Source organism: Equus asinus, chromosome 4 (assembly GCF_041296235.1).
Source record: "Equus asinus isolate D_3611 breed Donkey chromosome 4, EquAss-T2T_v2, whole genome shotgun sequence".
Classification (NCBI taxonomy): Eukaryota; Metazoa; Chordata; class Mammalia; order Perissodactyla; family Equidae; genus Equus; species Equus asinus.
Window position 1 is genome coordinate 18,967,134 of NC_091793.1, and position 25,528 is coordinate 18,992,661.

Sequence of the window (25,528 nt, forward strand, 5' to 3'; positions counted from 1 at the left end):
GCTCCTTCAGTCAAGGGCAGCTGTTGTTTCATGTGCACCTTTCAGGGTCAGCTCTCAGCACCGGCCCTGCTGTTTAGTCAGAACTCTGGCACCCTCGCCTTGTGGATCCCACCGCGGTGTCGCAGACCTGGGCGGAGCGGGAGCTGCAAGGGATTAGATAGGTTCAGGGGGGCTAACCTTCCACAGTTGTTCGCCCCCTGCCCCCCAGTGCGTCTCTGTGTCATTCCCCAGCTCAAATAGTCATTGTCCCCGGTGAGCACCCGAGGACAGGACCTGGGCCTTCCCATTTTCATCCTCAGCTTCTGTCATAGCCTCTTTCTCCCTCCCTCACCTCATGGCACACCACCCCACACCCTCAGCAAAATGACAGGCTGGATGACTAGTTTCCTTCCTGAGAAGGAGTGAGGCACCCCACACCACTATCTAGAGATTTTCCCCGGGCCACAGCAGGTTCCTGCTCCAGCTCTCCTTCCTCCCTGCAAGACAGGGCTTCCACTCTGCTGAGGAGACAGTCCTCCACTCGCCAGGCAGTTCTCGCGGTCTGCCCTGAGCTGGCTCTTCTTGGGAGGGAATAGAAGAGGCCCCTGTCTGCGGGGCAGCTTGTGGTCGGGTAGAGGGGAGCCGTGCTGAGAGCCCTCCACAGGGAGGGAGAGGGATCCCTTCACTCCAGAGCCCTCCTTCTCCAGCCAGGCTTAAGCAAATCAAAATGTCTGAGATGCAGAAATTTGAGTGTTAAAGAGCTCAGTAACTTTAAAAAAAGGAAATGTTTGTAATCCTCGAATTTCCCTAACAAAAGAATGGCAGAGCAGGTCCAGCTTTAGTGCCTTGTTCTTTCTCCATCCTGGGAACTGAAAAATGAACGCCGCCACCGAGAGAGAAATACCTGAAACAACCAGAAGGAAACCTCCCAGCCAGGCAGCCAGGCTGCTGGCCTAAAATCCAGTCCTGATAGCTGAGCAGCTAACAGAGGACGTCCCCAGCCCAGGGCTGTCTGGGACCCGCAGCGCAGAGTAACCACCAGCTTCTCTCCTGTGCCAGGGCCTCAGTACGGGACGGTGGAGAAGGCCTGGATAGCTGTCATGTCCGAGGCAGAGAGGGTGAGCGAGCTGCACCTGGAGGTGAGGGCCTCGCTGATGAACAAGGACTTTGAGAAGATCAAGAACTGGCAGAAGGAGGCCTTTCACAAGCAGATGATGGGAAGCTTTAAGGAGACCAAAGAAGCTGAGGATGGCTTTCGGAAGGCACAAAAGCCCTGGGCCAAGAAGCTGAAAGAGGTGCACCCCTCCTGCAGGTTGCTTCCCCGCCCGCCGGCCGCTGCGCCTGTGCTCCAGCTGGCGGCCCTCCCGCCAGTCCTCCCCGCCAGCAGCCCTCCCTCCCATGCTCCCGGGAATTCCTGCGGGCTCCTTTAGGCACATATGCTACAGCCAGTAGAGAAGGGGCCGGCCCTCAGGCCAGAGCCCATGGTGGCTAACATTTACCCAAGTTCAAGACGCTGAGTGCTTTATGTGCATTCTTTAAATTTAATCCTTTACAACCCATTTTACACTCATGGAAACAATAAGAACCACACACCTGTGGTAGAGCTCAAAACCCAAGCTCTTCTTAACCTCTCACAATAATTCCCCAACCCTGGGCACCTGAGAGACTTAAAAGTCCCTTTGGGCTAACAGAAAGTATCCATTTGAAATTATTCTCTCTTGTATGGGTTTTTCTTTCAAATTTGCAGGTGACAGTGGTATTCGTTTTTCTAAAAGTAGCAACCGAAGCCATTGAATCTTGTCCAGCCTTGGCTAGCTGGAGGCTGTCATATGTAGTAACCCCCAATCCTCAGCACAGGTAGACCTGGCGCCTGCAGCCTGGCAGCCCCGTTCCTTCCGTCCCCACCCCTCCACTGGCGTCTGTCAGGGGCTGCACTGCCTTCCTCCCCCTCAGAATTCCCCGGAGCAGACCTCCATCTGTGGGTTGTAACAGCAGGCTTTCCTTTCTTTCTGTGTCATGGCTTTTGCCACATCTCTTTCTTCTTCCTTCTTGTCCCTGGCCCTATTCGTAATGATACCGTCCCCCTCATGAAGCCAGGCTTACAAACTCATCTTTCCTCTATAGAATGAAATCTGTGGCTTTGGCTCAAGTCAGGCAGCTTCTATTAAATAAAAATACATACACATCTGTGTCTATATGTGTGTGTATGTATACGTATATATGTGTGTAAAACAGCCATTGCAAAACGTAGCCTACACCCCTGCCTCCCAACTCTTGTGTTAGCTTTCTCCTTTGGAACTTTCTTTGTGTTTGCTGTTCCAGCTGCCTGGCATGCTCTTCCCTCAAATAGCCACACCCCCTTCACATTTCTGCTCCATGTCATCTGGGGTGGCTTTCTCCAACTGCTCTGTATACAGTTCTGTCAGCCTAGTCTTACCACGGTGCTCCCCGCCTCTCTTCCTGCTTTACTCTCCATCTTGGCACTTTCCACCTTCTCATTTACTCTGTACTTTAACTGTTTCCTGTCATTGCCTCTCCAGCGAGACTGTAAGCTCCATGAGAGCACAGGCTCTTTGTCTGGTGTCTTTGCCTAGAACACACTTGACACAGTGCAGGCACTCATCAGTGTCTGCTGAGTGAACTCCTCTGTGTAACTGGTTGTAATTGTGCTGAACACACAGTTTTGTACCTGCTTTTTCCTCTCCTCCTGATAGTGCAAGCACTGCCCATAGTCTGTGTAACCTCTAGTGACATTCAGAAACCTGACGTTCGGGAACTCATTCTCCCTGTAGGTAGAAGCAGCAAAGAAAGCCTACCACGCGGCGTGCAAAGAGGAGAAGCTGGCAATATCGCGAGAAACCAACAGCAAAGGGGACCCGTCCCTCAACCCTGAACAGCTTAAGAAATTACAAGACAAAGTAGAAAAATGCAAGCAAGATGTTCTTAAGGTAAACCGTACACTTCTTACGTGTTGGATGCACACGCTTCACCGTTCACAAGTCTGACACACAGTGAGCCTTTGTTGCTGCTTGGTCAGATCGGTGGGTAGATGGATACATATCAGTAAAATACATTCCTGCCCTCAAGGTCACATGGCGAGCACCTCGCCTTCCCGTAGCCCCTTCCATGCTCACCTCAGGATTGAGGCAGAACGGAGTGCTGGGCAGGCAGGGGGAGCGATGATTCCTGTGCTCAGGAAACAAGGTGGTGAGGGGCTGGGTTGCTGCAGGCAGATAAGTGGTGCTGGACACAGAGGTGTGAATGGCAGTGACAGGGAGCTGATGTGTGAGCTGGTATGCATGGTTGTAGGGACCACATTGCCAATGGTCTTGCAAGCCAGGTGAGGTAAAGAGCTTGGGAGACTGCTGACAGGGAACCACTGATAGAAGGTTCTGGAGTCTGGGGAGGGAAGGGCAGAGGTGGAGAGGATTGCTCTATTGTGAGTGGAGAGAGGGTTGGGGCACAGTCCCTTTGGAGGGGTGGAGGGAAGCCCAGCATGGCGACCTTAGGGAACCTGAGGGCTCGGGGAGGGTGGATTTCTCTGGCAGCCACAGCAGTGGAGGCCCCAGAGAGGTGTGGGCAGAGGCTGAGGGAGCTCAGGGGTGGTGGGACGGTGGCTTTCAGCTGGGAAGAGACAGTGAACAGGCCATGTAGCATCTTGAGTCTTCTTCCGTTTCTTCTGTTGTGAAGGGGAGGTTGTCCGACCAGTGGATTTGTGAGAAGATCAAAGGGGACGATTGGGAAACTGTGAGGTCTCTACCGATGTGGGCAGTGATTCTTTCTGGAAGGTGCGAGTCACAGGATTTCAACACTAGACAGTGTCCTGTAATTTAGAGTTCCTAGGTGAGGGCTGATGTGAGCAAGGGTGCAGGTCTGTGCACTGGCTCCTGCCTTGGCCCATGGCCCCCTTCCCCTCCCCCTACTTGCTCTGTTCTAACGGGGTGGGGGGCTGGAGGCTGCTGCTGTCAAGGGCCCGCCCTGCTGCAGTGTTCAGAGAAGAGACTCCTGCCTGGATTTGGAGAAAGAGACAAGCGAAGTTCAAGAGGAGCTGCATTCCAGGCACAGCACAGGAAGCCAAGAGGGGAGCAGTGGAGCTGATCCCTGACTACCTGCCCACCTTTTCAGGCCTCAGATGAGCATCACTGAGCCCCTGCAAATTAGGCGGTAGTATCTCTGTTTTGTGACTGAGGAAACAGATCAGAGAGGTTCAGTCACGAGCCGCCTCATGGTGTGAGGGTGGGAAAGCCCGTACGCTGTCTCCACTGCTCCTCACTGCTGTGTTGTCAGTGTAGTGGTGGTGTGGCAGGGCAATGTCATCTACATAAGATGACATTCACCCTCAGGGCAAGCATCAGAGTCCCTTGGGGAGCAGCACCTCCCCTACCCCCAGCACACCTGTCTCTGGTGGAGGCCAGGAGGCTGGGGTTTTGGAGCAACTCAGGTGTCTCCACTGGGGATCAGGTGAGGAACCTGGGACTACTTGCTGAATAGGAGGGCCACCTGGGCTCGAGGGACATAGGCCGCAGGGGACTCTAAGGGTCCCAAGGAGTCAGGTGCCCAGGAAGGTGCCTGGAGAAGGTCTTGAACTTGAACACGAGAAGAGGCATCTCGTGTGTGTGTGTGTGTGTGACAGAGACAGATTGAAGTGCCCTTCATGTTTTACAACCACCCAGAACAGACACCACCAAATTGATGCTTTGGCAGAACCGACCAGGAGCTCTGGGTCAGATGTCAGGTAGTTGTCAGGATGACTGAACACTTCGTAGAGGGTTCCCTGCTGGTTCCCTCCCTGCCCTCTGTGGTCTGGCCAGTGACCTCTCAGGGCACGATGGCCCTTGTAGGCTGAGAGTTGGCCGGGAGAGGAGGGCAATCCCCTGTGTCCTCCTTGAAGCGGTTTCTAAGACCCAGCACTGACTGGCTGCACACATGCTTCTGTGCTTCTTGCTGGCGAGGCGGCGGCTGCGTCTCGCAGTATCCAGCAGAAAGGAGCCTCCACATTCATTGCTAAATATTACAGTCCACGTGAGGGTGAGGCTGCCTCGTTTCACTGCATGAATGTTCATTGAGAACTTTCTGTGTGCTCTGTGCTAGGAATTTCTCAAATAGTGCTCATGCTGCTCTGTGCCTGGCCTGTGCTGGGGCTCAGCCAAGGCGGGGCTGCTTGCGAGGACAGGCCAGGTACCAGGGAGCATCTTGTTGCCACTGGGCACCCTGAGGGCTCCAGGGAAGTCACTGAGTGTCTAAGGATCCCGAGAAGTAGTTGCTCTGTATTGCTCTGAAGGCACCACCCGGGCAGTGGGTATTTGAACTGACAGTCACGTGTCCGGGGGCCTCTGAGCTAGTGCTCCTACACAGGACCTCACACGTGCAGACATGGGGCACTTGATGATGACGATGAATCCCCAGAGCAGGTGTGGGGCTCTGCTCCAGCTGGAAGTGCCCAAATCCAGGCAGGGATGACCTTTTCCTGGGGTCGCAGAGGACCCAAGCCCAGCCATGGCAGGAGGCTCAGAAATGGAAGAAGGAACCACAGACACCAGGAGAGGGGCAAGGGGCAGGGAAGTGGATGGGACCTGCTCTAGGGAGATGGAGGAAGGCTTCAAGAAGCAGGGGGTCTCTTTGGAGCACAAAGAGGAGTGTTCGAGGTTACAAGTCAGAGAAGGGCATCTGGGAGGGCAGCAGGATGGGCAGCGAGTAGACTCAGGGCCCTGAGTAGGGGCTAAGAGGCTGCTCCAGAGGTGCAGGGGCCAGAGCCCCGAGGCCTGGGCTTGGTCCTGAAGGCAGGGCGGCCTGTACCAGCTCAGGGAGGGCTTGGCCCTTCCTCAGATGGCCCTGTGCCATCTTCAGGGTCAGAGAAACAAAGTTGCTGGGTCACCAGCCAACCCATCCGTTATCATCCCCATTTCTCAACGTCTCTGCAGTGGAAAGACTTGCAATAAATGGATGACTCCAGCTCTGCCATCCCTCACTCTACCCCAGGAGGCTGCTGTGGTCCCACAACTATCAAAACCACGTGGCCGCCAAACACGTGCCTCACACCGCCGTGGGGAGCGGGCAGGCTAACTGTGTGGGTTACTGACCTCAGGCACATCCCTGCCAGGTAAATGTGTGAACTTTAGCCAAGGCTCTTAGGAATGTCACACATTTTCTAGCTGTCCCCAGACACTCTTGAGAATAGGCCACACCAGCTGTTATTTCTTCTTATAAAACCCCTTCCCGGGGACAGTTTGGGGAGAAATAGCTGGGGGAGTAGTGGGCTGGAGGACAAGGGGACTAGGACTTTTTTGAATGCCTACTTCACGCAGCTTGGTGCCTGTTGCCTGCCACCTTATTAAATATCAGAACACTGTGAAGTAGAAGTACCCCGTTTTCTGAGAAGGAAAATGAGGCTCCAAGAAAACAAGAGAGGCTGCAGGATTCGGCCCCAGGTCCGTCAGGCACTCAAAGCCCCGTGATCTGGCCTCTAAGGTAACTGCTGAGCCACTGCTGCTGTGGGCAAGATATGAGGCTTGAGGATGACCCAGCACAGCCCTTACCCACAGGAGAGAGGACACGGTGTGTGACATGGATGGGAGAGAGCATGGTGATGGTGCTTGGACCACACACACTGAGCTCCCCAGTGACCATCCCTTGTTCAACCTCTGCCTGTTTGGGTCTTGCTCCAGCTGAGAGGTCTGGCAGATGCCATGAGTGTGATTTGCAGTTCAGAAGTGGAGGGGCTGGCACTTGGTCTTGAACTTGAAGTCTGTCAGACCCAGATCTCGTACTCTTTGGATTTTGGAACCTGGAGAGGCCTGAGCAACTTTCCTGAAGGAAGACATTGGTGCCGGAGATGGCATGCAAGATGAGCCTGGGCAGCCTGAGTGTGTGGGGTAGGGAGGCTGTGTTTCCTGAGTATTTCACAGGCCAGATTGGGTGGGAGGGCCCTTCGGGAACAGAGAGGTAGGGCGTGAGTCCTCTAGGCTGGAACTCGAGGGGTACAAAGGAAAGCAGTTGGAGTGCTCCTTGGGTGCTGGGTCACAGCTCCTCGCTGTGTTTATTCCCTATAAAATCACCCAAAGTGCGTGACTTAATATTGTCACCTGATAAGTAAGTCTTGATGCTGACGAATTCAGAAGTGATGGAAAGGAAGAAAGGCCTGGTGAGGAGGAGGGCGGGGTAGAACTTGCCTCGCTTACCCTCGGCCCGAGGGAACCAGGCACTGAATGGACGTTAACCTTCGTCTTGTGGTGCCTGGATTTTCTTGCAGACCAAAGAAAAGTATGAGAAGTCCCTGAAGGAGCTTGACCAGGGCACCCCTCAGTACATGGAGAACATGGAGCAGGTGTTCGAGCAGTGCCAGCAGTTCGAGGAAAAGCGCTTGCGCTTCTTCCGGGAAGTTCTGCTGGAGGTTCAGAAGCACCTAGACCTGTCAAATGTGTCGAGGTAGGTTTCCTTGTATCTAAAAAGCATGTCACGATATGGTCAGTGGGAAGCTGGTTTTGATAAAGCTTGGCTGTTGCTCCCTAGACTTAGGGTGGCAGTGTTTGTCAAGAGGTCCCCTCACAGTTCTTAAAGTCTCCTGCTCTGCTGTAATCTTGATGCACAGGGAGGGCCCTTCTGCTGAGCCCGTCTGCAGCTGCCTGGGACAGCTGCTCACTGGCCTGAGCCAGACGTCCTCTGGCCATGCAACAAGATGAACCATGGTCTGCCAGCTCCGTGTACAGACTCTGGATCTGGGCAGGAAGGGAGGGCTGCTGGTCTGGGGCTGCAGCCTGTACCAGCCTCAATTGGCATGTTTGGAATCAACCCAGGAGTGAGGCCAGCGCTCCCCGGACTGCTGTGCCTCCACCCCCAGAATGGTCTTTGAGGCCCTTCGTGAAGTCCTTTCCATCCAGAGCAGCTGGCTGCTGGCTTGGTTCTTGACCTCTCAGTGATTCGAGACCCTCTGACAGCATAGACCTTCAGACTCCATTTGGAATCATGACACAGAAGCTGTGATATTTCTTGATCACTATCTTCATCTTTGGTCCTGTGATGCCTTCATCAGGGCTGAGGTCCAGGCTGACCATGGACATGGACTTCTGTCACCCAGATAGCAGAGCCATTCAGAAATGACTCACAGGTCAAGGCTTATCATTAATAGGACATTATATTCCTTTTGTCTCCTTCTGTATAAAAAAGTTAAAAGCAACAATTATTACGTAGTAGCTCTGCCACCATTTAATTAATCTTTATGACAGTCTTGTAAAGTAGGTGGCATTATTCCCCATCCCCTTGATGAGGAAACTGAGCCTGGGCATGGTTAAATGAATTGCCCAAGGCTACAGATCTGGCTGGGGCAGCCTGGGGCTGTGTCACGCTCTTCTGTGTAGAGTCACTCCCATGAAGTGAGCGCTCATCCTCAGGTGGCGTGCCTTCCTCATTTAGTCTCCCATGCCACCCTAGGGAGTGGATGGTATAGTAGTGTGCGAGGGCTGCCGTAACAAAATACCATAAACTGGGTGGCTTCCAACGACAACGATTTATTCTGTGAGTTCAGGAGGCTGGAATCTGACATCAGGTGCGGGCAGGGCCATGCTCCCTCTCACAGCTCTAGGGGAGGGCCCTCCTGCCCTCTTCCGGCTCCTTCTGTTTGCTGTCAGTCCTTTGCCTTCCATGGCTTGTAGATGATCACTCTAGTCACATGGCTGCCTCTTGGCTCTATGTCTTCACATCCTCTTCCTTCTGTGTGTGTGTCTGTGTGTCCAAATTTCCCCTTTTTTATAAAAAGATGTCCATAGATTAGAGCCCACCCTCATGACCCTCATTTAACTGTAAAGACCCTGTTTCCAAATAGGGTCACATTCTGAGGTACTGGGGGTTAAGACTTCAACGTATCTTTTTTGGAGGACACAAGTCACTGCATAAGAGATGGCATTATGCCCACTCAACAGAGGAGGAAACTGATTCCGAGAGAAGGTAAATGACTTGCCAGCCTTACAAATTAGAAGTGAAAATACCAGGATCTGCAGTGGTACATACTCCTGTCCTTTGTGGCCAGCTTCCTAGGAAGGTGAGCTGGTGTGAGCCACCAAGCAGAAGGCATCCCTCACCCCAGTGGCACAGGGATTCTCTAGTCATCACAGCACCAGGCAATCTTCACTCGCTGCTTTTGCACATCTGAGTGTAACCTTCTCGCTTTTTTGAAAGGATGAGGGGGAACTTTGCTGACACTTGATTCTGTACCTGATTAAATGGGACCGCCAAGATTGGCACCTTTTGCATTATCTGATACAGAGCACAGCTAAGTTGTTGCCACCTGGTTTGATTTAAAGCTAATTTGTCAGAAGCTGAAGCTGTGGCTTCCACACCATGGTGGTGGTTTGTCCTTGTCTGTGCATGTCACGGCCAGATGATCATCCAGCTCAGGCAGGGCAGAGCGTCCTGATCTGCGCTGTGAAGTTGACTCTAGTGTGGCTGCAGACCACGGTGCCTGCTGCAGCCAGGCTTTGGCCTATGATGAATGGTGGCCATCCCTGACTTCCAAGACTCATGCTTCTCTCTCTGATTTAGCTACAAAACCATTTACCAGGACCTGGAGCAGAGCATCAGAGCTGCCGACGCTGTGGAGGACCTGAGGTGGTTCAGAGTCAACCACGGGCCAGGCATGTCCATGAACTGGCCACAGTTTGAGGTAAGACAAGGCTGTGCCTGTGACCCCATCAGCCTGGCAGGGGCCTGGGCCCACAGGGTTGAGACATATGCTGTCTTTCTTTTCCAATTCTGCACTGGCCTTTGTGCTGTTTATGAAGCAACATTTCAGCACAGCTACTCTGGAGATCGAGTCAAGGTTTAGAGTGCAGGGGGCTTCAGGCATTACCAAAGGGAACGGCCTTCTGAATCTCTACTGAAGGTGTGATTATCTTCTTTCTTGTTAAGAACTTTGGTCACTGGTTGACCATTGGCACTCCCTCGTTGAGGTGAATCCCACGAACTTCAGGACATGCAGGACCCCCAGCTCCCCACCCTGCCCTGCGGGATGGCTGGGAAGGGAGTGGCCACAGTGCACACCAGGCCTAGCAGGCCAAGCATATCAGCTCAGTGGCTTCTGGTTCGGGACAGGAGGGAGCATGGCCTAAGTGTGTAGCTCTTCTTACCCTTCTCACAAGGGTCAGTTTTCCTTATTTCAGACAGTAAAGTCAACCAATTTTGGTGCAGGATTAACTTTCCTCTTTTCCCATTTTCATGGGTCTGAGCCTTCCAATATCTTTACATGCAAAATGCGAGGGCCTGGGTATCTTGGGACTCTTCCAGCCCTAGGATTAGGTCAGCAGGCCCCACCTGGCCCCTCAGTGTCAGCAAAGAAGGCAGTGGCCACAAGTCCTGCCACCCCTGTTGTCTGAGAGAAGGGATTTTCCCGCTTTGTGGTGAAGCAGGGGCTGGGAAGGCCTCTGCAGGGCCATGGCTGCTGCCTCACCCAGGCAGGATGCTGGAGATGACTGCCTCTGCCTTAGATGAGGGCCGAGGGGCTCACCCCGACTCGGCAGCGGCCGGAGCCCAGGCTGCACTCAGTGCCCACCTCACCACTTACCAGCTGTGCCGTGCTGAGCAAGTCACTTGCCCTTTTTGTGACTCCATTTTCCCATGAGTAAAATGGAGATGACAGTAGCACCCATCTCCTCCAGTGGCTGGGGAACTCAGTCCATGCTGAGTATGGCCCCAGGCCCAGCACACAGAAGCCTCCTTGGCCTGTCTTAGCCTGCAGTTTCATCAGTCCTCACACGTGTGCCTCTGTCTTCTGGAGCTTCTCAAGAACACTTCTCCAAATGACACTGTGGGTCGCTGCAGCTGAGCACTCCCCCTGCACCGTCCCTAGGACACCTGCTTCAAAAGGAGGCCAAGAGTGGGCTGTGCCCCTTCCACGGAGGCCCAGGCCTTCCCGAGTGGAAGTGGACCTGGAGCAGAAGGCACACAGCCCAGCCTCTCCTCCTCCCTGGTGATGGCACACTGGGAAGAAGTCTTGTGTACACAGCTGGGACTTTACCCCACAGGGCATGTTTATGCTCTCTGGGGGTGCTCAGGAAATCCCCTGTGAAATGCTCCCCTGGGCCCTTGGGGTTGCATGCTAATGCCCATAGAGCGGATGGTCTGGGAAGGAAGACTGGACAGGCTGTCTCCCTGGGGTGGCTGGCCCTTCTCTCTGTGGATCCCAAGGCCTGGGAACCGGTGCCCGCATATAGCACATGCTTGTGGTGGTTACGGATTGTGCTTGACTTTCTCTAATGAAATGATTTGTTTTTATTTTCCATGCCACAAGGATGAAGTAAGTTTCTGTTTTATGTCTCCTTATTGAATCCAAACCTCCTGCAGTGTGTGTGACACCCATGTGGACGTGTGTGTCTCCACAGCCTGGCTCTGGCGGTGCATGCTGGCTCAAGCACCGGGCAGCAGCACCACTCGTGCTGCTGTTCTTGTCCAGTCAGCAGCCAGCCCTTCCTTCCATGCCAGCCTGGTGCCGATCACAGCGGCCCTGGGAAGCCGCCCAGTCAGGACAGGTTATAGTCGGTTCACTGTGGGGTCTCTGCAGTTCTAGCTGAGTTCTCAGTCAACTTATCTCAGCTGAGAAAATTAATAAGTAAATGACCTGGATCTGGAGTCAGGGGCCAAGTCTGCCACCAACTCTGTGTGAGCATGTCGCTTTTTCTTTCTGGGCCTTGGTTTCCTCATATGACTTGATGTTTCTAAGATGGCTTCTAACCTTGAAATTCCGTAACTACATGTGAGCAAAGCTGTGGACTCAGTCACACCAAGTGTTAACTCAGTTAAAGTTGTTTGACAATGGGTGGAGGTGGGCAGGAAGGAGAATTCATTAAATGTGCACACATACACACACACCCCCCACCCCCCAGTCTTCTGGAAAATCAAGTCATAGCCTTGTCTTTTTTTTCCCACTCTCAGTGTTTTCCAGTGCCGTTGATAAAAGCCTGCTCATGTGCTGGGAAATAGTAGACCTTTGGGGAGATGAACACTTTGCTCTGATTTGTTAGCCGCCAGCCTGCTGCTCAAATCGAAAAGGAGAAGTTCCAGGGTAGCAGAGAGCGCTGGGGGAGGCGCCACTCCTGGGGGCCTGGAGTGCTCAGTTCACTTATCTGCCCCTTTGGTGATACGGTAGCTACCCAGACCCTGATGTTATTTGCACCCCAGCGTTCTGTTTCCCACATTGCAGGCTTGCTCGGGTCCCCACAGCCAGTGCTCTTGCCCCCCTGGGAACCAAAGACAGTTTAGGGCGTAGACAGAGAGGATCTTTGGCATTGAAGGCCAAGCCCCTCAAAGAACAGGCTCCTGTCTCCTTCCAAGGCTCAAGGAAACCTGGCGAGGCCTCTGGCTACTCCTGCTGCCATGAGGGGGCTGGAGGCTAGTGCCATGTGGGCAGGGGCGGGACCAGGAGGCTTTCTGGGCCTAGAATGCAGGACACCTGGGTGTCAGCCCTGATTCTCTCATCATCCAGCCGTTCCTGGGTGGTCAAAATTTCCTCCCCGCAGCCAGGCCATGACAGGCTAGAACTGGGCCTGGTGCTGATTCCAGGACCCCTGAGGAGTCCCAACCTTGCACAGTGAGGAGTGATCAGTAGGTGGGTGTCAGGAGCCTGAGGCCTGCTGGGAAATAGAAAAGAGAACAGAGACAGTGAGGCTAACTGTCACTAACTATGCGGGGCAGGCCGCTGGCTCACTGGCTGCTGTTTTAGACTGATGTGGTCTTGAACAAATGAACTTCCCGATTTCTCTCCCTCGGTGCCTGTTGCCAGGAGTGGTCCGCAGACCTGAATCGAACTCTCAGCCGGAGAGAGAAGAAGAAGAACGCTGATGGCGTCACCCTGACGGGCATCAACCAGACAGGTGACCAGGCTCTGCAGAATAAGCCCAGCAGGTAGGCACTGGGGCAGCCTCGATCGCCTGACAAAGGTCCCCGAGTCCTCTGCGTGGGCCAGGACACCCCCAATGTGGACGCCTGGGAGATTCCCTAGTGGGACCTTGCAGGGACCCCCATGGGCATCTTTCCATATTCACTCTGGGCACCCAAGCTCTGCTGGGCAGTGGCCTAAGGTCATTTCTGGGGAGGATCATCTGTCTGCCTGGTGCTGGAACTGAGGAAAGATCCAGAGAAGGAACCTTTGCCACAAATGTGCTTTGGGCCCCATGTGAGGAGAGGAGCTGATGTCAGGTGCTGTCATTACATGTCCCCGCTGGTAGACACAGGCAGGTGGAGGTCACTGTCAGTGGTGTCCTTCAGATGGTTCAGATGTCCTGGCCACGTTTGTACTTACTTCCCCATGCTGTATGCAGGTGCCTGAGTCAGGGGGTTGGGGAGAAGGAGAGCGTTGTCAAGTGTGCCCTTTTTCAAATCATCTCTTTGCTGAGAGTGTTGTTAATTTCTAACCTCATTGCTAAAAACAAGTTTGGAGAGAAGGGGTGGCATTAAGAACATTAGAACCTTCTGGAACGTGTGTGCTAGGCAAGGCCTTTCTCTGGGACCTGCCTGCGGGCCTCAGAATTTCCTGCAAATAGGTGTGCAGTCCTCTACAGAGCTGCAGCTGGTGGCTGCCCCTACCTGGACGCAGTGCCTGCTCCACAGGCCCCGGGCCTGGAGGCCTCCACACCACACCAAGTGATGATGCATCTCGTGCTTGCAGCTTCTTAGGAGGGGTCAGCACACGTTCCAGAGGCCTTTCTGTAGCCCAGGTACTGAAGCCCCACCTGGGCTCCTGGGCAGATGTGGCTGGTCATTATTCAGCTGCTGTGCCACTGTCTGGGCAGGTGGGCTTGGTTAGGTGACAGTAAGCACCGTCCCAGGGACAAGCTGTGACCAGAGTAGGGGTGGAGAGGATGAGACACCACTCTGGTGTCTGTAGGGGCTCTAGCTCTGGCCAGAGCTGCTGCACAGATTCAGCTGCCCAGCAACAACCCTCTCTCAGAAGGGGACCAGAAAGTCAGCTGGAGAAAGAGGCCAAGGAGGGAGGAGGGTCCCAGGGGCCTCAGACGTGTGCCCCAGATGCAGGCGGTGGGCAGGCTTGGGTCTAGTGCTCTTCACCAGGCCTGAAGCTGCTGAGGCAGTTGCTGGCCACTCAGGGTCACTTGGGTGGCATTTGAGGCCTCTCCTTGCCTCCCCTCCCCAGCTCTGACTGGGCCGTCCATCCGGTGCTTTGTGTGCCCCCCATAGCTCTGGACTTGGAGGCGAGAGGTGATGCTGGCCGTGGGAGGCCCTGCCCTGTGACTTGGTATTCAGGTTCATCAGCTCAGAGTTACATGGTGGGGTGCCAGGGCTCTCAGGGGCCTGTCCTACTTCTTTACCATCTTGTTCTCTGCTTGGCACCTGCAGCCTCTGCATCCCGTGGCTCCTGGCTTCAGCCCTCAGGCAAGGCTTGAGTCAGGTTTCTCTCTGGCCCGCCTCTAGGCCTGGCACACAGTAGGCAGTTGATAGAGTTGTACAGATGGATTTTCTCTCTCTGGCACACAAAAGGGGTCCTTCCTTCTTTCTAGAAAGGGCTGTTCACACACTTCAGTGCTGGGTTTGGAAGCTCCAGCCCCAGGAGAACTGAGGAGGAGGCTGCTGGACCCTTTAGTAGTCAGGAGGAGGGGGTGTGCAGTGTTGTGGGGTCCAGAGAGCTCCCGGAGCCTCCCTCCTGCTCTCATCAGTGGGGCTCCAAGCCTCCAGGCTCAGCTCCACAGGCTGCCGGGCCTGCCGCCTCAGCAGTGGGGACGAGGGTCAGGTGGGGAGGACTATGAAGAGAAGTCCTGTCCCCACCCTCGGCTCCTGTTTGGGATAGGCTCAAGGCAGGAAAATGGAAATCGTGCTCTCTCTTAGACGCTTTAAGCGTGTTTAACAGTGAAAGTATTGCCAAGTGTTTTGCTAAAACAACCATTCTGCTCAGTCAACATATTCCTCCCATCTACCGGGGAGTTGATTTGTCCCTTCAGAACCCGGCCCTGTGATCCTGCAGCTGGGAGCGCCCAGGACCGCAGGGGCTGCCAAGGTGGAGTCCCCTGAAAGCTCTCTCTCTCCCTGTAGCGACCTTAGTGTCCCGAGCAACCCCGCACGGTCAGCGCAGTTACTGCCCAGCTACAACCCCTTCGAGGACGAGGACGACACAGGGAGCACCGTCAGTGAGAAGGAGGACATTAAGGCCAAAAAGTTGGTGAAAAAATGTTTCCCTCTGGTCTCCACCTTGCTCGCTCTGTCTTTCTCCTTCTCTCTGTTCAGGGTCTCGGCCCCTTGGCACTCAAAGCAATGCATGAGGCCTGCAGGAGGTGGCCCTCTGCCAGCTGGTGGACGGTCTCTGGCTTCTCGATTTCTCAGGGAGGGGGGCACCAGTTAACAATTTCTGGTTGCTTTTTCTCTGTCCGTTAACCCTTGTCAAGGCCCGGGCACACCACCACAGGAAGACAGGCGTGCTGGGCGGCCCTGCTGGAGCGGGCCCAGGACGGCCTCTGCGGGCGCTGGTGTGGGCATCATCTCCAGCCCTCTGGCTGCGCCCCTGAAGAGATCCTGAAGGGGCTGTGCTCCTGCGGCAGGAGTCCCCAGCCCAGCCCCAGGGCTCCGATGGCTCCCCTGACAGGGCCTGAGGCTGCAGGCAGGGCCTCATGCCTCTGCTGGCCCCATTGCTCAGGGCCCCTGGTCAACTCTCTCTTGCAGCGTGAGCAGCTATGAGAAGACCCAGAGCTACCCCGCTGACTGGTCGGATGACGAGTCCAACAACCCGTTCTCCTCCACGGATCCCAGTGGGGACTCAAATCCGTTTGATGAGGATGCCACCTCTGGGACGGAAGTGCGGGTCCGGGCCCTTTATGACTATGAAGGGCAGGAACATGACGAGCTGAGCTTCAAGGCTGGTAGGTGGGCTCCCTGGCTGGCATCCAGGGCGAATGCGTCCAACCTGCGGGGGGAGGTTTTTTTTTTTTTAAGTTTCGTAACATTCTTGGTATTTTCATCTGTGGCCACCCCAAGCCCCCAGTTTCCAAAGTAGCAGATGCTCAATGTCAAAGCTTAGAAGACAGTGAGGTGCCCTTGTGCCTTTGCCTAAGACACTGCTCCAGGTAGGGCTGAGGCCTGGGCACACAGAAGGCGGTGCTGATCACCAGGACCACCCAGCTCCTCCAAATGCTCTCTGGAAGCAGCCAGCCCTGTGGGTCCCCAAGGGGAGTCTTTCTCCAGAGGCCCCAGCTGGCAGAGGAGCCCTTGGCAGAGCTGCCTTCCCAGGCCCCCCAGTAGCACGCAGTGTGCCTTGGGCCCTGCAGAGCCTCGTCTCAGGGCAGTACCTTTCAGACTTTCTCACTACAGTCGAGTTAGACGTACACACCTTTAGCCAAAACCTTGGTTTTACAGAGCAGTCTGCCTCCAGATTATGTGAGCTCTGCATGTGGAGATTTTCTATCCTGTATCTTTTTTTCTGTATCTTTTTTTCTTTTTTAATGCTGGTTGCAATTCACCAAGATGGGGATTACAACCCTCAGTTTGAAAAGACTGTCTTAGAGCCTATCTAGGGAGGCTTGAGTGGCCTAGAGCCAAAGTGGATACAAAGGAAGCCAAGTTCCTTCCTTCCACCTTGCTTCCTCCTTGAAGCCACCCCAGATCCAGCATCCACCCCTCCGAAGGGGAGGCTGGGCCAGAAGTGTGCCTGTCTGCTTAGGCTACACCTCTGGGACAGACCCCCACACCCGGCCCTGCACCCTCGGCTGGTGGTGGTGGAGGGCGGTGTCTGAAGGCCTCCGCCCCTCACATGTCCTTCAAGGAGGCCAGGAGGGGAGGCTGCAGCCACTCCCCTCCTCACCCAGCAGGCCAGCCAGCTGTCCCAGGACTGCTCATCCGGCACCCTTGGCCACTTGTAGAAAGTTCTTACGTGCCTGTAAACATCTTCGTCCTGTCTTCTGGTATCTTTGAATGGAGTGGTTCCCCCCCTACTTGGTTTGTTGATTTATTTACTTCTAATTTCTTCTACTTTCTTGGTCTTACCTATTGGATTTGTCAGCAATTTTACAGATTTAAAATGTTTCCTTCAGTTCCAAGTGAATTGTCAAAACCAAACTGATTGAAAGGAGTGTTTGTAATCACCAGTTCACGTTTCTACATCTTGGAAGTTTTCCCATCAGTTTTGTCTGTTTTCTACGTTATTTTTCTTTTGTGCGCTGTAACGTTAGTTCCCCGCTTTCTGCTGTCGTAAGCAGAGCTCTGTCGCTCTCCACTTCTCTGGTCTCGGGTGCCGAGGGAGCACCTTACTTGGGGCACTTTTCACCACATGGAAGCATCACAGAGCTGGTGCCTCACCGTGCGCCTGGGCGCTGCGCCGCGTGCAAGGGCAGGATGGGAGAAACGCCTGTTGTTTGTCTTTGACTCCCTTTCCCGTCGTGTAACTTAGAGCGCTTTCTGACAGCCCCATGTAAAAAATGCTTGTTGTTATCCAGCTCTTTCACATCATTCAAACTGGTTTTGGGTGCCAGCCAGGTGGCGCAGCAGTTAAGTTCACACGTTCCGCTTCGGCGGCCCAGGGTTCACCGGTTTGGATCCCAGGTGTGGACATGGCACCGCTTATCAAGCCATGCTGTGGTAGGCATCCCACGTATAATGTAGAGGAAGATGAGCACGGATGTTAGCTCAGGGCCAGTCTTCCTCAGCAAAAAAAGGAGGATTGGCGGCAGATGTTAGCTCAGGGCTAAGCTTCCACAAAAAAACACACAAAAACACCTAGTTCTCATCTTTGTTTAGGTGATGGTTTCTTACTAAAGATCAAATTAAAAGTCTTCATCAAGAAATGTAGCATAATGCTGAGGAACAGCACCAGAAAACACTTCCGCTCAATGCTTCTAGTAATCCTAGTACAGAATAGAAAATTTCCACAGGCCTGTTGTTCATAATAATAAAAGCGAAAAACAGCTGACATGTATTGAGGCCTGGGTACACGCAGGTACCGCCCAGAGTGCTCTTCTTGGATTTTCTCATCTAATCCTCACAACAGCCCTCTGGGTAGATCCAGCTCGTGCCCCCATTTCAGAGAAGATAAGGTACACGGTGGTCCAGTAATCTGCCCAAGGTGACAGTGAGAAAGTAGCAGGGTCTGGATACCAGCTGACAAGCAAGCCCGCACATGTCCCTCCCGTGGGTCCCTTGGTCTAAAGACACTGGCTTCTTTTTAAAATGGGCGCCTTCCCTTGGATGAATTCAGTCAAAGAGAATACACATTATGTTTCTGAGAAAAAGCAGACAAAAAACATGGTTTCTACACTGCTGACAGCAGATCTTAATCTTATCTAGTTACACAGCAACCACTCTTTATAAACAGATCAATCCAAATTTGAAAATCAAGAAAATGGCAAAGAAGTTGGCTCCCATTGGCCCTGCCGGGGGCACGCACGGGCCAAGAAGGGCTGGACGAAGGTGGAGGTTTACCACCCGTGCCCCTCGCCCTGCAGCCCCTGCCTTCACTGCTGAGGTTGCTAAGGCAGATGTGCTCGAGGACAGTGCTGACGGAAGGGAGCCGTGCCCATCGGTGGCACAGCAGCGGGAAGGATGACCAGTTCTTACATGGGAATAATGGCAGCTCACGGTCACCAAGTGCTCTCCGGTGCTGCACGCCGTCCCAGGGTCCTTTCACGTTTTAACACTTAGTCCTCACAGCACCAGCGGTCCACCGATGGGAAACCAGGCCCCAGGGGGCGGGCAGTTTGCTGCGTCTCCTAGCCCATGAGCAGCGCTCTGGGATTTGAACCCAGGCAGTCCTGCGAGCTCTGGCAGTGGCAAGTATTGGCTCCACGGGCATCTGGATCAATATTCCTGCTACATAAAATAAACAGCCAGGGAAATGTTGCTAAACAAGGCATAATTGCCTGAGGAAAAATCGCCACCAAGTCTGAGAAATGGACCGTGATGCCAAAAATAAACCCAGAGCTGCCAACTGACAAGCAGCGCTGGAGGCTGACAGTCTCCCGCGCTCCCCGCTCCTGAGGAGGGCGGAGCGGGCGGCTCCCACAGCCGGCTCTGCGAGGGGGCCACCAGCCAGGGCACACAGGTGCTCCTCGCCTGGAGCCTCCCCCTTCCCGGCCCTGAGCACACCTTTGGTCCTTGTCCCCTGGTCTGTTTCTTAAGGGACCCAGGCTCCATCTGTCCCTCTCTCATCTCTGGATCTCCTGTGCCACCCAGGCCTGGCCTGAAGTAGGGGCTCCTTCATGTTTGAACAAACGAAAGATGAAGCCTTCTAACACACAGCCCTGGGGAGATCCCGGGACTGTGCCAGCGGACTGGGCCTCAGAGTGCAGGGCAGGTTGATTTCTTTAAGTCAGAGGTCAAACGCCCTGAACCGCGTGCTGGGGATAGAATGATAGGTCCCTGCCTCTCCTGCAGCCTGGACACAGATTAAATAATGGCACTGAGATCACGGCAGTAATTGCTGGAGGAGATTCAAGGAGATGGGGTGGGCCAGGGCCCAGCAGGAGGGAGACAGCAGTAGAGGGAGGTGAGAGAGGCGGCACGGACTCTGTGAAAGGATTCCTCAACCTGGCTGGGACAGTCAGGAAGGCACAAGGCCTGCAGGGTTTAATTCTGCAGTTTCTGTGGGAGCCGCCATGGCAACTGAGAGCTGCTTGCTCTTAGGGTCACTGTGCGAGAGATGTTGTCTTTGGATCTCTCAGAGGCCTCAATGACCAAAAAAGCTGCTTCAGGTGCAGCTTAGTAGAGAAATAACCAGGCCCTTAGCCCCAGGAGAATGCCTGCCCCTCTCACCCAAGTTAGAGACCCTCTGGGCTGGGGATTAAGATGTAAAGGCAACTCTCTGACTCTGTGGTCAGTGTGTCACCTGCTTGCTCACCAAGACCACTCCCTTTTTGTTTTGCAGGGGATGAGCTGACCAAGATAGAGGACGAGGATGAGCAGGGCTGGTGCAAGGGACGATTGGACAACGGAACGGTGGGCCTGTACCCAGCAAATTACGTCGAGGCAATCCAGTGACGTGCCAGTGGGCTGGCTGGCGGAGGGATGGAGGCGGCGGTCCCAGGAGCTCCGTTAGCCATCGACCCCAGGCATCGGTACCTCCAGCTGGCCATGTAGGCGTCCACTCCTTTTCCTGCAAAAGATGATGGTTCCGTTGCTCTTGGCTTCATGGTGTCTCTTGAAGACAGACGAGCCGGTCACTTCACCTGAGACTCGGCACCCTTGCTACAGTGCAGATGCAGAGATCAGAGCACAGGAAGATGCAGAACAACAGAAATCGCTGGGCCCCTGCTCCCCTCCCCCACTCGCTGTGTGTGTTGGCTTATCATGGATCTGTATATTCTTGACCTTGTCTTTCCACCTCTCCTCCAAGTCAATGGTGGGTTACGTTGATTCTTGTTTCACTGATTACTTTCTCTGACGAGTCCCATCACCCACAACTTAATGAACAAAATTACATGCCATTTTCTGAGTGAAGATTTTGAGGTTTTTAATTTAAAGGCTGTGTACAGTTATACTTTTTTATATACCTGTTCTTCCATTCATTTATACTTAAATTATAGCACAGATCGATGTACACTAGTCCTGAGGAAATATATCTCTATTTCCATGTTGTGTTGTTAATCACCCACGCTGCCACCTGGGGCAGCTGCGAGAGCCGGAGCGCGTTCAGACAGGGGGTGTTGGAGGCAGGAGACTGAGGAGATAAATGGGAACACATTATATTCGGAGATCTATTGTGATCTATCCTTTACACATTTGGGGTAACTGAATGTGAGTTTTGGAAATAACCTTATGTAGTACTCCCCAAAAGTCGCCGTATTTTAAAACTATTTTCACTCTGTTCGTGCTTAAAATTTTACTCTTGCAAATTAACAGTTTCTTATCAGTGATCTGGAAGGTTAAACAGAAAACTAATTTTTCAGGCAAACGCATCTGCAGATGAAGATGCTTTAGACGGCCATGTCTTGATGTATGTCTGTATATATTATTTGATATTCAGAGAATCTGAAGAGCTCATCTACTGTTTTAATGAGATTTAACGGCTTTTGACAGTGGGTTTAATTTGTAAACTGCTTGAAGACCGTGGCATTTGGGCACAGGCCCAGCTGGCCGGCTGGCCCTCCTCCAGCCCTGGGCCTCTCTGGAGGGGAGACTGCTGCAGGGAGTCTGTCCTCACGGGCCAGCTGTAGCTCCAGCTTCTAACTAGCCTTACCGTAGCAGACACTGAAAACACTCCCGTCTCTCCAGCAGTTGCACATTTCACAGTCATCTGTATCCTTGTGAGCAGACAAATGCTGAGTCTCCCCCCATAGCACAAGGGTCTCTCCTGAGCGTCCTTAGTCAGCAAGGAGCCACTGTGCTGGGGCAGGAAGCTACACTGTAATTGGGGGGCAGGGGAGGGAGGGAGGGAGGGAAAACCTTTATTTTGTGTAACTCAGACATTGGTGAAATGGCCGCTGCCACCATAAGCTATGCATTTACTCAATGTTTCCAGTGAGCTCAATGTCTTGCTTGGAAAGTGGATGTGTGTCCATGTTTGTCAAGAAAACTTACCAGCAGAGATCCTCAGTCCTTTGCTACAGATTTACCAAAAATTGTAAAGTCTTTTAAGTTTAGGAGTTTCTTTAAATGTATAGTATTTTAGGAAAAAATCAATAAATAGTTGATCTCATGAGCGTGACAGCCTCTGTGCCGTGCGTGGGCCTCCTGCTCATGTTAGCTGGTGGGCATGTCTTCATCGACATTTACTAGCTTTGGAGCTGGGCGAGATCCGGGCACACCATGACTGCCCAAGGGGCCATGTCTCTGTCCCACTGCCCCTGCCATGCCAGAGGTTGGGGATTTGCAGCACCTGAGCCCCTTGGGGCTCCCCTTGCCCCGAAACCTGCCACTGTGTGGCCTGGGCTTCCCCAGTGTGGGCAGCAGGCTGGCACCTCCCTCCCTCCCCAAGGCCCAAACAGCAGGACCAGACCTGACCACTCATTGCCCAGGCTTCTCTGAACACATTGTCTGGGTGCCTGCTGTGCAAAGAATGTACCCATCTCCAAACATCCCCATGGGTGGGGTGATTCTCCCCATTTCCGTATTACAGAGGGGAAACAGGCTCCAAGAGCCAGGCTTAACTTGAGCAGTTCCAGCTGGTCCGTGGCACTGAGTGAAATCCCCGTGGAACCCTCCAACTTCATTGGGTGAACTGAGGAGAAAGGAGGCCAAGGTGAGGCAAGAAACGGGAGATGTGAGGGCTCCATGGCCACGCTCACCAAACCCTGGTAAGGCTGCCCAGAAAAATGCCCCATTTGGCCACCAGGCCCTCACGGGAGCCAGGAGGAGCAAGGCAGGCAGCTGCCAATGCAGTGTCACTTTGCGTGGCTCATGAAGGGCTGAGGACGAATCTTTGTCATTCAGCCACCTGGTCTCATGGGTAACGGAGCAGCTGCTCCCCGCTTCTGAGGGAGGAGTTGAAGGCCATCGGAGCTGCCTGCTGCCCAGGGCGGACACCAGCTTCCACCTCACCACCCCCATGCTGCTGCAGAGACAAGGTAGGACAGGGCAGAAGGGAGGGGTCAGAGCAAGCTCCCAGTGCCTGTGGCCTGAGCTGGCCTGGGCCTGCTGGGCTGGCCAGTCCTGGTCACTCGGTGAGCTCATCTACTGTCATTTTGGCCTATCGAGGAGGCTGGAGTCACTGCTCTTTGCCGTAGAGGACACAGGAGGTCTGGAAACTCAAGTTCAGTGACTTGCCCAAGGTCCCATGACAGAACCGTGATTCAGACCCATCTGCAGGGTTCTTGAGGGCATGGCCTTCCTCACTCCATCCTCTGCAGATAAAGAGCAGGAGGAATCCTCCACAGTCGGGGTGAAACGCCTCTCCTCAGCGAGGCCCTTTTCTCAGCCTCCTGTCATCTTCAGAGCTCCAGCAAGGAGTCCTGAAGGGCCCTCACTGGCCACCTGTCCTCTCCTGTCCTGGCCATTAACAGAGGCGAGCTTGGGAATCTTAACTTGCCTCTCTGGGCCTCAGTTTACCCAGGCAAGAGTGGCGCCTGCCTTCCTGGTTGGAGAGTTAGAGTAAGGCGTGAATGGCTACAGGCTCTCAGGAGGTGGTAACTTACTTTGGTTGAGAGACACCTCATTCTCCCAGTCCCCAGCCAGGACCCTCTGGCATCCTTGGCTGCCCCTCCCATACTTTCCGCTCTGGGCCACCAAGTCGTCTTTGCCCATCTGTCCTTCCTCTCTTGGTAGCCACTGCCGGGGGCCAAGCTGCTCCTTCTCCCCCTAGATTGCTGCTATGACCACACCACCCTAGGGGTCCCCAGGGCCCTTGGCAGCCTGGCTTCTCTGTCCGGGGCTTCGCTGCAGGGCCCTTATCCACCTAAACATGTGCAAGGCCTCTCCCCATGCCCAGCCTGGCCTTTGCTGGGTGGCCTATGGGTCTGGGCTGTGCTATGGCCTCGGGTACTAGGGGCAGACTTGGAGGGACCCACTGACATCCGTTAGGATAGGGCTGGGGGAGCTCGAGGAGGGCCCCCATGGGCCACCAAACCAAGCCCCTCCTTGTCCATGGGGAACTGGGGCCAAGTGAGGGAAGGAGTGACGTGGCCATGGTCACCGAGCTAGTGGCTAGGGGAGTTGAGTGAGGCCTGACCCCGAGTGGCCCCTCCGGGCAGGGAATTGGCCAGCTCTCTTCCTATTTTCTGTTGCTGTGTTGATTCACTCACCAAGCATTTCTTAAGCACCTGCTGTATGTAAGGCTCAGTGGTGCCTGGAGAGACATGAAGAAGGGCCCATGTTTGCCTCCAGGGACTCTGGAAGCTCAGGGTGGAAGCAGCCAGGGATGCGGGGCAGGACAGTCCTCTGAGAGTGTGTGTGGTGGATTCTGGAGGTCAGCCTACAAGTCTCAGGAGGTTAGGGCACAGGGTCTCCGAATCTGGCCCCTAGGGCCAGAGTACTACAGGGTCTGAGCCGTTTCCCCCACGTCCAGTGGGAAGCGTCCTCACCTGGGCAGGAGGCCAGGCTGGACTGCAGATGGACTGGGAGGACTCTGTGGGACCTGAAGCCAAGCTAGTGCCCGAGCCTCTCTGAGCCCGTTCCCATGAAGTGGGGATGCCCTTGAGGGTGTCCAGAAGCAGGAGGCCTGGCCGAGCAGGCGCCCTGCCCTCTGAACTTCCTCTCCTCCCCGCCCCTTCTCACAGCGCAGCTCTCTCCAGGGTGGCCACTGCCCCCTGCTCTCGTCCCCGGCTTGGCCCGAGGTCTCCTCTGAGCGCAGGCAGGCCCGCACCCCTCCCCAGCCCCTTCCCCAGACACCTGCAGAAGGTGCCAGCCCCTCTCGGAGCCTGTTTTCCCTTAGAAGGGCAGAGTGACCTCCGGGCTGGACCTCTGTGGTCTCGATGGTGGGGGCAAGCAGAAGGGCCTGGGCCCAGGTGCCTCAGTGGATGGAATGGGGCCCCCTGGGGGAGAGACTTGGGGTGGGGACAGAGGTGGCTCCACCGCCCCAAGGAGGACAGACCCAGGCCAAGCTGAATCTGGCGGGGCCTGCGGTTGAGGTATGAGGCCCATGCCAGGCAGGGCCACTGCCAAGCACAGGGTCAGGACCGCTGGCATTGTCAGGGGACAGGTGGCTCCTCTGTCCACTGTTTCCCACCAGCTTCGGGCTTCACCTTTATCAGCTACATGCCAGGGCCCGTGCTGAGCACCCTTCCCTGAAAAGGGTCATATAAACCTCCTCACAATGTATGAGTGCATTTTACAGATGAGGAAACAAACCAGAGAGGTTGAGTGACTTGCAACAGGCCACACAGCAAGTCAGGGGCAGAGCTGGTACCTAACTCCAAACAGCAGGTACTGGGGTCTAAACCGCTGGCTCTCAGACACCTGGAGGGCTTGTTACAAACCAGCTTGCTGGGCCGAATGCCAGAGGTTCTGAGTCACTAGGTTGGGGATGAGGCCCAGAGTTTGCATATCTAACAAGTCCCCAAGTGATGCTGATCCAGGACCACACTTTGAGACCCACTGGTGCAAACAGCAAGACAGAGCTGCCAGAAGTACCAGCAATTCCATGTGCTGCTTGATCTGTTCATATGACCAGCAGACACTCCTAAGCCCCCTCTAGGGCACAGGAGCTGGGGCCCTGGGGATCCAGAGACTGACCATCCACAGTCTGGCCCAAGGAGGTGGGGACAGTATGGACAAAGAGAGCCCAGGGAGCAAGGGACACAGGCCAATGTGACATCCCACCCTGGGCTATTCCTGTGATTCCCATGCAAGTGCAGGAGGGTTAGGTGGCAGCCAGGTGAGAGGGAGAGGTGGCCCACTGGGTCAGAGGGGCACCTTGCATCACTGATGAGCTGCAAGTCCCCAGGCAAGCCCTTCATCTCCCTGACCCTCAGTTTCCTCACCTGGAAAATGGGGAAATGGTTCCTATCTTCTCTTTTTCATAATCATATGAGGTCAAGAGTGTGAAAGTGCTCGATAAAACACAAATATGGGGTACCTTGTTCTGAAGGTGGTCTCAACCCCAAATACCACCCTAACTCAAGCCGATCATAACCAAAGTATGCAGACCCCAGACGGAAACTCCAAATCCTTCCCAATGCTCGCCAGGCGGGAAGGTTCCCCC

The 25,528-nt window shown here is 54.4% G+C and overlaps 1 protein-coding gene across 5 annotated transcripts in view; it reads left to right on the forward strand.

The window, feature by feature from the left end:
• PACSIN2 (protein kinase C and casein kinase substrate in neurons 2) overlaps positions 1 to 21,589 on the forward strand; it is a 137,953-nt gene extending 116,364 nt beyond the window's left edge. For 3 of the 5 annotated variants that reach the window (XM_044778307.2, XM_070506764.1, XM_014864400.3), the window contains exons 4-11: positions 1,039 to 1,274; positions 2,772 to 2,927; positions 7,229 to 7,404; positions 9,514 to 9,634; positions 12,746 to 12,867; positions 15,007 to 15,129; positions 15,631 to 15,827; positions 19,820 to 21,589. In XM_044778307.2, coding sequence (XP_044634242.1) covers positions 1,039 to 1,274; positions 2,772 to 2,927; positions 7,229 to 7,404; positions 9,514 to 9,634; positions 12,746 to 12,867; positions 15,007 to 15,129; positions 15,631 to 15,827; positions 19,820 to 19,932 — 1,244 coding nt within the window. In that variant the 3' untranslated portion in view covers positions 19,933 to 21,589. The remainder of the gene's footprint in view (positions 1 to 1,038; positions 1,275 to 2,771; positions 2,928 to 7,228; positions 7,405 to 9,513; positions 9,635 to 12,745; positions 12,868 to 15,006; positions 15,130 to 15,630; positions 15,828 to 19,819) is intronic. The other 2 variants (XM_044778314.2, XM_070506765.1) reach the window with 1 other exon arrangement.
• The last annotated feature ends 3,939 nt before the right edge of the window (positions 21,590 to 25,528 follow it).